This window comes from Solanum pennellii, chromosome 6 (assembly GCF_001406875.1).
Source record: "Solanum pennellii chromosome 6, SPENNV200".
Taxonomy (NCBI): Eukaryota; Viridiplantae; Streptophyta; class Magnoliopsida; order Solanales; family Solanaceae; genus Solanum; species Solanum pennellii.
In genome coordinates, this window is record NC_028642.1 from 37,450,726 (window position 1) to 37,462,435 (window position 11,710).

Below are 11,710 nucleotides of genomic sequence, written 5' to 3' on the forward strand. Positions count from 1 at the left end.
TAGAAGTTATTTTTATTTTCCTCTCAACAAGTTCGCGCCCACAAATTTTTGTTCATCGATTGTATGCATATGTAGAAAGTTGTTTCTTCTAAAAAAAATTATTTGATTGTCTATTAGATTGTAACATCTTAAACACTTTAACTTAAGACTGCCATGTTTATTGCATTAAATTATTTGAGCTAACTTTTTCCTTTTTCTCTTATGTTGATCTATATATTTCTTAGTTCATTGAAGAACAACATTGCATCTAACTTCAAATTCTAGTTTGCATCCTTTAATTTCATGGATCACAATAAGATTATGATGAAGAAAACTGAGGATCCAGTATCTCGTCAACAGTTCTACTCAAAATGCAAGGATAGCATTGTTAAGAAGTCAAATGAGTTGGGGGCTTTATGTGACACAAATATTGCACTGTTAATGGTTTCTCCAAATGGTGAAATGACCAGCTATTCTAGTGGAAAAAGGTTAATGAGATTTCTAGAATGATATATTATGTTTGAACGTTCTATGTTTCGTTTATGATACAAAATATGATGTAATTTCTTTTGATCGCTCAGTTTTGAAGATATTATGATCAAAGAAATGAACCAACCTGATGAACTGAATCGACGGTATGTTTATTTTAATATGTTAAATTCATGAATTAGACTTCACCAATTTCATTCAATTGACTAACTCAAATACTTTTTTTTATTGCTGAAGATCCACTCCAAATCCAGATGAAGAGGTACTAAATTTTACACATCTTTTTCTAATATTTGGAGTTTCATTTGACCTTAACATGACCTTTATTTTGCATCATTTGATGCAGAGTCTCGTTCAATCAAAATCTTAAAGAGGAATGGTTGAAAAGATTTCTATGTATGACACTCTACTTTTCTCGAGTTCTTTTATGTTGATCTATTTCTTTGTTGTGTGTACTTTTCTACATGATTGAATAATTCTTGTTATTTTTGTTGGGTGTTTTTACGATGCTGATGATTGGACAATGTGCTTTAGTGTTGAGGTAAAGTTTGATGTTTCCACACTAGTTTTGACTGTGCATACTTAAAAACACCTAAAATATGTCACTCTAATAGAAAAATACTTAGAAAGGGGGTCACCTTCAGTTAGTAATTATAATCCTATATTTAGTATTACTATAAACTCTGTAACTTGATATATTTTTGATGTATTTTTATAATAGGCTCATAAGGAGAAGCTTACTGAGCTCCAAAAAATACTAAGTGAAGCAAAAGAGAAAAGAAGGTTGAAGAGTTGTTCACTGTATTTTGAGATATTCTAAAAAATGTCCTTTTTTATAACGATTTGTTCCCTTGGACCTGACAGTTCTTATGAACCACAAGTGGAGAATATCAACACACTGGAAGAAGCTGATGCATATAAGGAGTATCTTCTGGGTGCTATGGGACGGGTTCAACAATCCAAAGTGAGCATATCTCAAAGCTAATGTAATTTTTACTTCTGTTTCATAAGGCTAGACTCCGAATAAACATAAACCTCAATACATGACTCTCCCTCCACCAATACACACACAAATATACAAAATGGTACCAATTTTTTAGTTGAACTAAGACAGGCATGATCATGTTGTATACTCTTCTTAACACGCTAACCTCTTGGCTAACCAAGAATTTCTCAAGAGAAATTAAAATGTCACGGTAAGAATGTTTTCTTATTGTGTCATACTTGAAAGAATACTCAATTGTTTTTCAAACATCTAGTATGGAAAGTAACTATTAACATTATGATTTATAGATGGCTTCGGTCAACACAGAGGATATGGCTATTGCAGGTGTGTGTGTGTATACATATATATATAAAAAAAAATCTTAGGTCCGCCTATGTGGCACCACCACAAACAAGAATTCCCTTTTAAATTTATTTATTTCTAAAGCGAGCCTTTCCCTTTCATGACAAGTTGTGACTTTTATGAAGAGTTGTGACTTTAATAAAGAGTTGTGACTTCTATGAAAAGTTGTGTTTTATAAAGAGTTACGACTTTTTTGAATAGTTGCGACTTTTTTTAAAAGTTGTGACTTTTATGGAGAAAAAAATTGCAACTTTAATGAATAGTTGTAACTTTTATGAAAGATTGTGACCTTTCCTAAGGGTTGCAACTTTTCCAAATAGTTGTGACCTTTTCGAAGGGGTGCAACTTTTCCAAATAGTTGTAACCTTTCCGATAAGGCACAATAAACAGTTATTCGTGTTGTCATTTTTTTGTATATAAATAGAGGTTTTTTGTCTCATTTTTAAAACAATGAAAATTCTAAACCTCCTTTTCTTCTTCTTCTTCTTCACAACTAAATATTTGTTCATGTTGAGTGACTCGCTGACATCATTGCTTATGTTACAGATCTTGGTATGTAATTTTACAATTATTAATTTATGCTTATGTTATTAAGAATAAATGATAATATAGTGTTTTAGTTTTAATTACTGATAGGCTTAAAATATTATTTTATAAAATTTGTGGCGATTATGAAAGGTTCTAACTTTTTCAAAGACTTGTGACCTTTTCAATAAGGCACAATAATCACTTATTACACTACCCTTTGTTGTTTATAAATAAGCATTTATTCTAATATTAAAGAATCTGGTATATTTTGTACAATCATTAATTTATGCTTATGTTATTAATTTCTATTTTTGTGTGCATGTTTTAGTCTTTGTTGTTTATATTTATGCTTTTGTTCGTTATGTTGAAATATGTTAGTCAAGAGTTTTATGTAATCATTAAACTATTGGTTTCATGTAGATTATAATTCTTTAACTTTTAAAATAAATGACTTTAATGTTTTCAATGGCTAAAAGACAATGGGGTATCCAAGAATGAACTTTTGAGCGTTCAAAGTTATGGTGATTCCACACTACCTTAGAGTTTTAGATATTCAACTTTCTATCTTATCAACGCATTCAATCGATAAGTGACACTTAATAAATAAAGGAATGTAGTGGGATGGTAAGTATTGTCTCAACCTTAATCAAAAAATTGCTTTCAAATGGTTGATTAGAGTCAATGAATTACTCCTCAAAGTAGGATGAATCCATAATAATGAATATTAAGTAAATAATTATATACTTATAGTTATTAGATTAAAGTCGCAAAAAATAAACTTTTAACCATATTGATCGGAACATAAACAACAAAATATGTCTTTTAGATATCAAAGTACTGTCATCGACTCCGAATGATTTTGAATAAGGGACTTGCCAAGACATTATTTAATCCAAATTATTTGAGTGAAATACGTTGTTTCCTTCAACTCCAAGAGACGTCCTTTTAAATATCATTTAACTTATCAAGTACACAACTAATTATATAAGATGTATAATATTTATATTTTATATGTAGAGGTCTTTAATAGGAGAAAAACTATCGCAATTGATGAATAAAATGTTTGTACCAATTTTTTAAAATACAAATATAGTATAGACAAACAACAATTTTATATATTTTCTAAAAATTTTGGTGATGAGTAACTACAATTAAATGATAAATTTATAACAAAATATGTAAAAATTTAGAATCAAATCTTTTTGGTTTTAAGATTAAAGAAAATTCATTTCATCTTTCGATAAAACATTCTTGACAATTTATTGTAGGGTTGTACCCACTAAAAAACACTTATATTATCAAATGTTGGTAAATACATTATTGACGTGGATTTGTTTCTCTAAATTTGTAGGAACCAGTAGGGGATGGAAGATTTGATGAAACAAGTTGGATCACATTGGAGAGTCAAAAGCACATTTTCTATAATGCTTCTACCTTTAACAAAACCTAATTGATTGTTGGTGATCAATTTAGTTAAAGAACTTTGATTCTGTCATTAACAGCTTTGGATAGAATCTTATTAATGAAATTACACACACTAATTGGTCTTAAATCATAAAAATACCGAGTCTGATCCTTCTTAGGTAAAAGGACTAAATTAGTGCGAGTAATGAATTTAGGAAGAGAATTACCTCCGAAAAATTCTTGGATAGTTTTTAAAATATCGTTACCTACTATATCCCAGAAAATTGGTAGAAAGCACATGAGAAACCATCAGGACCACTTGCATTGTCCCAATTTAGATTGAAAACTGCTTTGTTGATTTCATCAAGAGTTGGTTGCCTACAAAAAAAAATTTTTATCTTCCTCATTGATTATTTCTGCAATGTTTCCTAACAAGGAAAAATCAGAAGCATCTATTTTTTGTAAGAACTGATAAAGATAAAAGTTCACTGCCTCTTCTGCATTCTCTCCTTCCTCCTCAAAATCCAATTTTCCTAATCATTCTGAATTCTGTGCAATTGGAGATTCTTTCTTCTTCCCTTAACAATGTTGTGAAAAAAATCATGTAACGTCAGGAAATTTCTTCAAAGTGCAAATAACTTTTGAGTTCAGCTTCAGTTCTTTGAAACACTTGCCTGTTTTTAGCACTTGGATGTTGTTCGAACAACTTTTCTTTGATTTTTACAATATCTTCTCTGGTAACTAGTTGCTTGAAAGTATCATCATAAGTATCTTTGATCCATTTTGTCAAAGTTGTCTTACTGTTTTAATATTCTCTTTGAAAGCTATGAAAGAGTTCAATAAATCATTTTCTGCTCAGTTCTGCCCTACCACATCAATAAAGGATGCATTTTTAGTCCAAAATTTCAGAAATCTGAATGATTTCTTATACCCTATTGCACCTTCTTCACATGTAAATAGCATAGGGGCATGATCAGACCCTATTTTATCTAGATGGTCCACTTTCAAAGATCAACTTTACCATTCCACCAAGTAAATGAGCTCCCTTTAAACTGTATTTTATTTAAATCACAGGAAGAAGTACAGTTTGCAAAGTATTCATGATCAGCATCTCGTAATGGCAAACCACCTCTTTTCTCTTCTACATTCTAAAAACAACATCGACTCCTCCAACTAACGATAAACTTGTAATTCTTGTAGCCAATCGAAAGATATCTTCCCATAATATTTGTATTTGATGTCCATTACACATGTAACTAGGGGTGTCAAATGTGCGGGTTGGGTTGAAATTGGAAATATGACAATGGGTTGAATAGAAATCGGGTTGGTTGTTGACCCACCCAAGTTTACTTTGGGCTCAAATGGGCTAAAAAACGGGATGGGTCTTGACCCGCCCAATTACAATCTTTGAACTTAATAGGTGATGGACTCTAATATAGGGTGAGACTAAATTCACTTTAAATTTGTATTATGAGTACTTAAGTTTTGTGTAGTTAAAAATGATAAAGTTAATTCTATTGTCAAATTCAAGAATAATTTGATGTCTTTTTCTTATTTTTAAAAATAATGTACAATATAATTTTATATTTTTGATATTAATGAGCAATTAATGCACGTGTGTAAAAACAAGTTTGTAATATTTAGACTTTTTGAAGATTTCGACGAAATATGTATATATGCATTATATAAATAAATAAGTATATATATATATATATGTGTGTGTGTGTGTGTGTGTGTGTGTGTGTGTACGTATGTATATATACATACATATATATACATACACACACACACACACACACATACACACACACACACACACACACACACATATATATATATATATATGATTTCATTTTTAAATTTTTAAATAATAATTAAGGTATTTTTTATTTTTTAAATAAGGATCACCGAACCCGAGGAAGGTTGCCTACGTATCTCATCAAGGTGAGAATCAGGTGTGCGTAGTTCGTTCAGAACACTTAAATAATTTTTGTTAGAAATTTGTTGACAAATTCAACTCTTATCTTCGTTTAAAGAGATACAAGAAAACTTTTATAATTTCTTTTTGTGAATTTTACGTTGTAAAAGAAAGACTTTCTTTTATTGTTCTGATTTTAATTTAAAATGGTAAATTGAGTTAGCTATCCTATATAGATCCAATCATATGTAGAGTCTTTCATTAAATCATATGTCAATGATTCAAATAATGAAGTCTACTAGGAACAACCATATTGGTTTCACTTATCAAGCTTAAACTCGTGCAAAAAAGTCTAGACTGGCTTTAACACGAGCAGACAACTCGAGTAAAGGAGTAGCAACTTACTGTAGCAGCGCTTTCCGGCTTTGCGCATGGGTGCTCCCTATCCTAAATATGTGTGACTAAAAATCATTCACCAAGGACCGAAGATCCACTGGCTATCTTGATAGAAGCAGGGTGCGCAGTCGCAATTCCCATATTATTATTATAGAAGACTCAGAATGGTTCGTGTATAATCCAATTCAAATATTATCAAAAAATTAAATAAATAAACAATTAGCATATTAAGTTAAATAAATACAATATCAAAAAACGTAAATATATAAATCATATTCATACATAAATCAATATTTAAATCTCGAATTCTAATTAGTGATCCCCAGCGGAGTCGCCAACTGTCACGCCCCTTTTTTCTCTCTCAATATTTTTGATTTTTATTGTTTGAAAGAAAAAGATTTTTTCCAATTAAAGTGACGTTTTGAAAAGGGATAATTATTATTTAGAGTCGCCACTTGGAATTGAGTTTTGTTGTTCCAAGTCACCTTATTTAAATCGCTAATCAAAAGGAAATTTGACTGTATTTTTATTGGTCTCCGAACTAGAAATCCGGGTAAGAATTTTGTTGACCAAGGGGAAGGTTTTAGGCACCCCTCGAGTCCCGTGGTTCTAGCACGGTCGCTTCATTGACTTTGATATGACTAGACTTAATTTTGAAGTGGTCAAGTTTGAACATGACAAACAAGAAATCATTGTCCATGGTGAAGATGATCTACCAATCACCCGAGATCCTTCAATCCCATGCATTGAGGCTAAAAGAGGTTGTGAATCCCTCAACTTTCAGGCTTGGATATAATAACGGTTAATCAGTTCTTAGAAAGAAAGCCTATCCTGCAACCTTATTTGTCCTCTACTTCAGTCATGGTGGTGGCTCAAATGGTACAAAACGACTATGAACCCGGAAAGGGGTTAGGTTTGTCGTTTGAAGGAATTGTGAATCCTATCAATCCAATGGGTAATCAAGATACATTAGGTTTGGGCTTCAATCCAATTAGATTTGATAGAAAATGGTCAAAAGATCGTAAAGGAATTGCTGGAATCTGTCGAAGTCGATCCCCCATATTGCTCAATCTTTCATTCGAGGTGAACCATGTCAAGACTTACCAATCCAAAATGATGTGGATGAAATGTGTCAAGGTATCAAGGAAATGTTTTATGAGGTAAACATGACTCAGAGGGGTGAGGGCACTAGTCATATAGATGTGCCGTTTATCGGCCCGAATGTCCTACTCAATAATAGGAAAGCCACTCCTCTCCTTACAAAAAAGGAGTCATGATAGTTTTGTTTTGCTGCTTTTTATTTTATTTTCTTGGATTATTCTTAGGGTTGCAATTCAAACATTCTAGCTGTTTCGCTTTGTTGTTAACCCTTTTATCCTTTCCCATTCAGTGCAATGAAGCTCTAGTCATCTTCTTTGTTCCTACTCTTTCTAATATTTGTCATCTTATTTTTATTTTTAGTTAGGGAAAATGCACAAGTATCCCCTCAACCTATGTCCGAAATCGCAGAGACACACTTATACTATACAAAGGTCCTATTACCCCCCTGAACTTATTTTATAAGTAATTTTCTACCCCTTTTTAGCCTACGTGGCACTAGTTTGAAAAAAAAAGTCAACCATCGTTGGGCCCACCAGATAGTCCCACATAGGCTAAAAAGGGGTAAAAAATTATTAATAAAATAAGTTCAGGGGGGTAATAGAACCTTAGTATAGTATAAGTGTGTCTCTGAGATTTCGGGCATAGGTTGAGGGGGTACTTGGGCATTATCCCTTTTTAGTTATGTTAACTTTAATAATATGACATGCATGCGGAGTTTACAATTAGATCAGAAAAAGTTGTCTGATCGAATAACAATGAATCCTAAGTCTAACGAATATGATGAAGATGAAGTTGATAAAGAAATTAAAAGGGGTTTGGATCAATTTGAATATAAGTCAAAACCTAATTTATGTGAAACGGAGGTGGTTAATTTGGGAACTTCCGAAGAAATGAAAGAAATAAAGATAAGTATTCATGTCGATCGAACTATTCGAGACGATATAATTCAAGTTTTAATTGAATACAAAGATGTCTTCGCTTGGTCATACAATGACATACCGGGGTTAAGTGTTGATCTGGTAGTTCACAAACTTCCCATACATCCTTATGTTGCACCTGTCCAGCAAAAGCAGAGAAAATTTAAGGCAGATATGAGCGATAAAATCAAAGAGGAAATCATGAAGCAACTGAGTGCAAAAGTGATCAGGGTTGTCCAATACACTACTTGGTTGGCTAATGTTGTCCCAATACCAAAAAAGGATGGAAAGACCAGAGTTTGTGTTGATTATATAGATTTAAACAAAGCAAGTCCAAAAGACAATTTTCCACTACCCAACATTCATATCGAGGTTGACAATTGCGCTAAACACGAGATTCAATCTTTCATGGATTGCTACGCCAGATATCACCAAATTCTCATGGATGAAAAAGACGCAGAAAAAACTGCTTTCACCACCCCGTGGGGTACATATTGTTATAGAGTAATTCCATTTGGTATAAAAAATGCCGGCGCAACCTACATGAGAAATATGACTACCATATTCCATGACATAATGCATAAAGAAGTTGAGGTATATGTCGATGATGTCATCATTAAGTCTAAAAAGCAAATTGACCATGTGCGTGATCTAAGAAATTTTTTTTAAAGGTTGAGAAAGTACAATCTCAAGCTTAATCTGGCTAAATGTGCATTTGGAGTTCCATCTAGCAAGATTTTGGGTTTTATAGTTAGCCGAAAAGGCATTGAATTATACCCCTCCAAGATAAAGTCCATTCGAGAATTGCCACCTCCAAAAACAAAAACTGAAGTCATGAGTTTTCTGGGAAGGTTAAACTATATCAGCCGATTCATCTCTCAACTCACTACTACATGCGAGCCGATATTCAAGTTATTGAAAAATGACCGCTATTAAATGGACAAGTGAGTGTCAAAAGGCTTTTGACAAAATTAAGAAATATTTAGCAAATCTTCCGGTACTGGTCCCCCCAGAGCCTGGTAGGCCTTTCTTTTTATACCTCTCGGTGACAGATAATTCCTTTGGTTGCGTTCTAGGACAACACGACGTCACAGGGAAAAAGGAACAACTTATCTATTACTTGACCAAAAAGTTCACATCTTATGAGGCAAAGTACAGTCTATTAGAAAAAACATGTTGTGCTTTAACTTGGGTCGCCCAAAAGTTGAAGCACTTTTTTTTGTCCTACACCACGTACCTCATATCTCGAATAGATCCTCTGAAATATATTTTTCAAAAAGCCATGCCGACGAGTAGGTTGGCAAAATGGCAGATTTTGCGTACCAAATTTGATTTTGTGTATGTTACTAGCACTTCCATGAAAACATAAGCGTTGGCTGATCATCTGGCAGAGAATCTGATTTATGATGAATACGAACCCTTAAAGACATACTTCCCTGATGAAGAGATCAACTCTATCGAACAAGAAATTCCTGATAATGACCCCGTATGGAAATTATATTTTGATGGGGCTGTCAACTAAATCGGAGTGGGAATTAGGGCAGTTCTTATCTCACCAAACGGTTGTCATTATCCTACCACAGCACGACTTCGTCTTTTCTACCAACAACATATTAGAATACAAATCTTGCATAATGGGCTTGAATATGGCAATAAATCTGGATGTACATGAGCTCTTAGTCTTGGGGGATTCCAACTTGCTCATTCGACAAGCTCGAGGCAAATGGGAAACTCGAGACATTAAGCTCATACCGTACAAACAAAGTTTAGAAAATCTCATCAAAAAGTTCAATTCCATTAAATTTAGATATATTCCCAGGTTTCACAATGATTTGGTGATGCTTTGGCCACCCTAGCATCGATGCTTCTATCCCCAGGTAATACCTACATTGACCCGTTGGAAATCCAAGTTAGGGATCAACATGGTTATTGCAATATAGTTGCGGTAGAGGCAGATGGTGAGACTTGGTATCATCACATCAACCAGTTTATAAAAGCTAGAGAATATCCACTGCATGCTGATAGAGATCAAAAAATAACTATTAGGCGACTCACCAATGGGTTCCTCTTAAGTGGCGATATCTTATATAAAAGGACTCCAGATTTGAATTTATTACGATGTGTGAATAATCAAGAGGCGAAAACAATTATGAATGAGGTACACTCAGGGGTATGTGGCCCACACATGAATGTTTAAATCCTAGCAAAAAAGATTATTCGGGCAGGATACTATTGGTTGACCATGGAGCGAGATGGCTTCCAATTTGTTCGTAAGTGCCATCAGTGCCAAATTCATAGTTACTTGATTCACTCACCCCCTTTAGAGTTGTATCCTATGTATGCTCTGTGGCCTTTTGTTACATGCGGAATAGACGTTATTGGTCCAATAGAGTCGAAAGCATCTAACGGTCATCTGTTTATTTTAGTTGCCATCGATTACTTTACCAAATGGGTAGAAGTTGTCACGTTCAAATCAGTTACGAAGAAAGCGATGGTGGAATTCGTTCATTCCAACATCATATGTCGTTTTGGCATACCAAAAATCATTACTACAGATAATGCAATGAATCTCAACAGCCACTTGATAAAGGAAAATTGTGAGCAATTTAAAATTGTTCATCGTCATTCAACCCCTTATCGTCCCAAAGCAAATGGGGCTGTTGAAGCTGCGAATAAAAACATCAAGAAGATTCTTAGAAAAATGGTGCAAGGATCAAGACGGTGGCATGATAAATTACCCTTCGCTCTCATGGGATATCGCACGACTGTTCGTACGCCAGTCGGTGCAACTCCCTACTTATTGGTTTATGAAACTGAGGTTGTCATACCCGCAGAAGTTGAAATCCCTTCACTTTGAACCATTGTTGAAGCAGAAATCCAGGATACAGAATGGGTTTAATCGAGGTTAGAACAATTAGCACTTATAGAAGAAAAACGATTGACATCAATTTGTTTTGGTCAATTCTATCAGCAGAGGATGGCTCGGGCTTATAATAAAAAAGTACGCCCACGAAATTTTGAAGTGGGTCAACCTATTGTGAAACGTTACCTTCCCCACCAAGACGAGGCCAAGGGAATGTTTGCTCCAAATTTGCAAGGCCCTTATGTTGTTAAGCAAGTGTTATCCAAAGGAGCTTTGCAATTGGCAGATATGGAGGGAAAGGCGATTGACACGATTGTCAATGCAGATTCGATCAAGAGATACTACATTTAACATTCCTTGTCATTTTTATGATGTGAAGATAAATATATCCTCTTTTATCTCAAACACCACTGGTCTGGTGCTTTTTTAAAAAAAAGAAAAAAAATAAAAAAAATAAAAGAAAAACACACGAAAAGTTCATTGAACTACGTTTGACCTGATTCCTAAAAGGATACATAGGCAACCCTTCATTAGAGTTCGGTCTAATCACTCAAAAAAAAATAATCATATTCTTCAGTTCTCTAAAGGTTGAGACATTAAGTAGGTGAACTATGGGAGAAAATGATAAAGAGAGTTTTGTGAGTGAAAACCCTTATGGGCACTATAGGACGATGGTTAGTTGAGTGACAAAGATTAGAATGTCTTATTGGTGAAAAATCATGAAAGGCGTTACTGATCAAATGATGACATTTTGTCTTGACATGAGC

At 33.7% G+C, this 11,710-nt stretch overlaps 2 protein-coding genes and 1 pseudogene across 2 annotated transcripts; all 3 read left to right on the top strand.

Moving 5' to 3' along the window:
- The first annotated feature begins 300 nt into the window (after positions 1 to 300).
- LOC107022291 (agamous-like MADS-box protein AGL66) lies at positions 301 to 3,794 on the top strand. Its single transcript, XM_015222945.1, has 6 exons — positions 301 to 467; positions 561 to 614; positions 706 to 730; positions 1,190 to 1,251; positions 1,333 to 1,432; positions 3,696 to 3,794. Exons 1-6 carry the CDS (start codon positions 301 to 303, stop codon positions 3,792 to 3,794), a joined length of 507 nt encoding a protein of 168 aa, XP_015078431.1.
- A 5,932-nt stretch (positions 3,795 to 9,726) lies between these two features.
- Positions 9,727 to 10,277, top strand: LOC114077629 (annotated as a pseudogene).
- A 45-nt stretch (positions 10,278 to 10,322) lies between these two features.
- On the top strand, positions 10,323 to 10,937 carry LOC107022293. Its single transcript, XM_015222946.1, has one exon. It carries the CDS (start codon positions 10,323 to 10,325, stop codon positions 10,935 to 10,937), a length of 615 nt encoding a protein of 204 aa, XP_015078432.1.
- Positions 10,938 to 11,710: the final 773 nt, after the last annotated feature.

Excerpts from the sequence above, each read along its gene's own strand:
- LOC107022291 (XM_015222945.1), top strand. The coding sequence starts at position 301 with ATGATGAAGAAAACTGAGGATCCAGTATCTCGTCAACAGTTCTACTCA. Across the intron at positions 1,252-1,332 it reads GAAGCAAAAGAGAAAAGAAG|TTCTTATGAACCACAAGTGG; the intron begins GTTGAAGAGTTG and ends TGGACCTGACAG. Across the intron at positions 1,433-3,695 it reads GACGGGTTCAACAATCCAAA|GAACCAGTAGGGGATGGAAG; the intron begins GTGAGCATATCT and ends CTAAATTTGTAG.
- LOC107022293 (XM_015222946.1), top strand. The coding sequence starts at position 10,323 with ATGGAGCGAGATGGCTTCCAATTTGTTCGTAAGTGCCATCAGTGCCAA.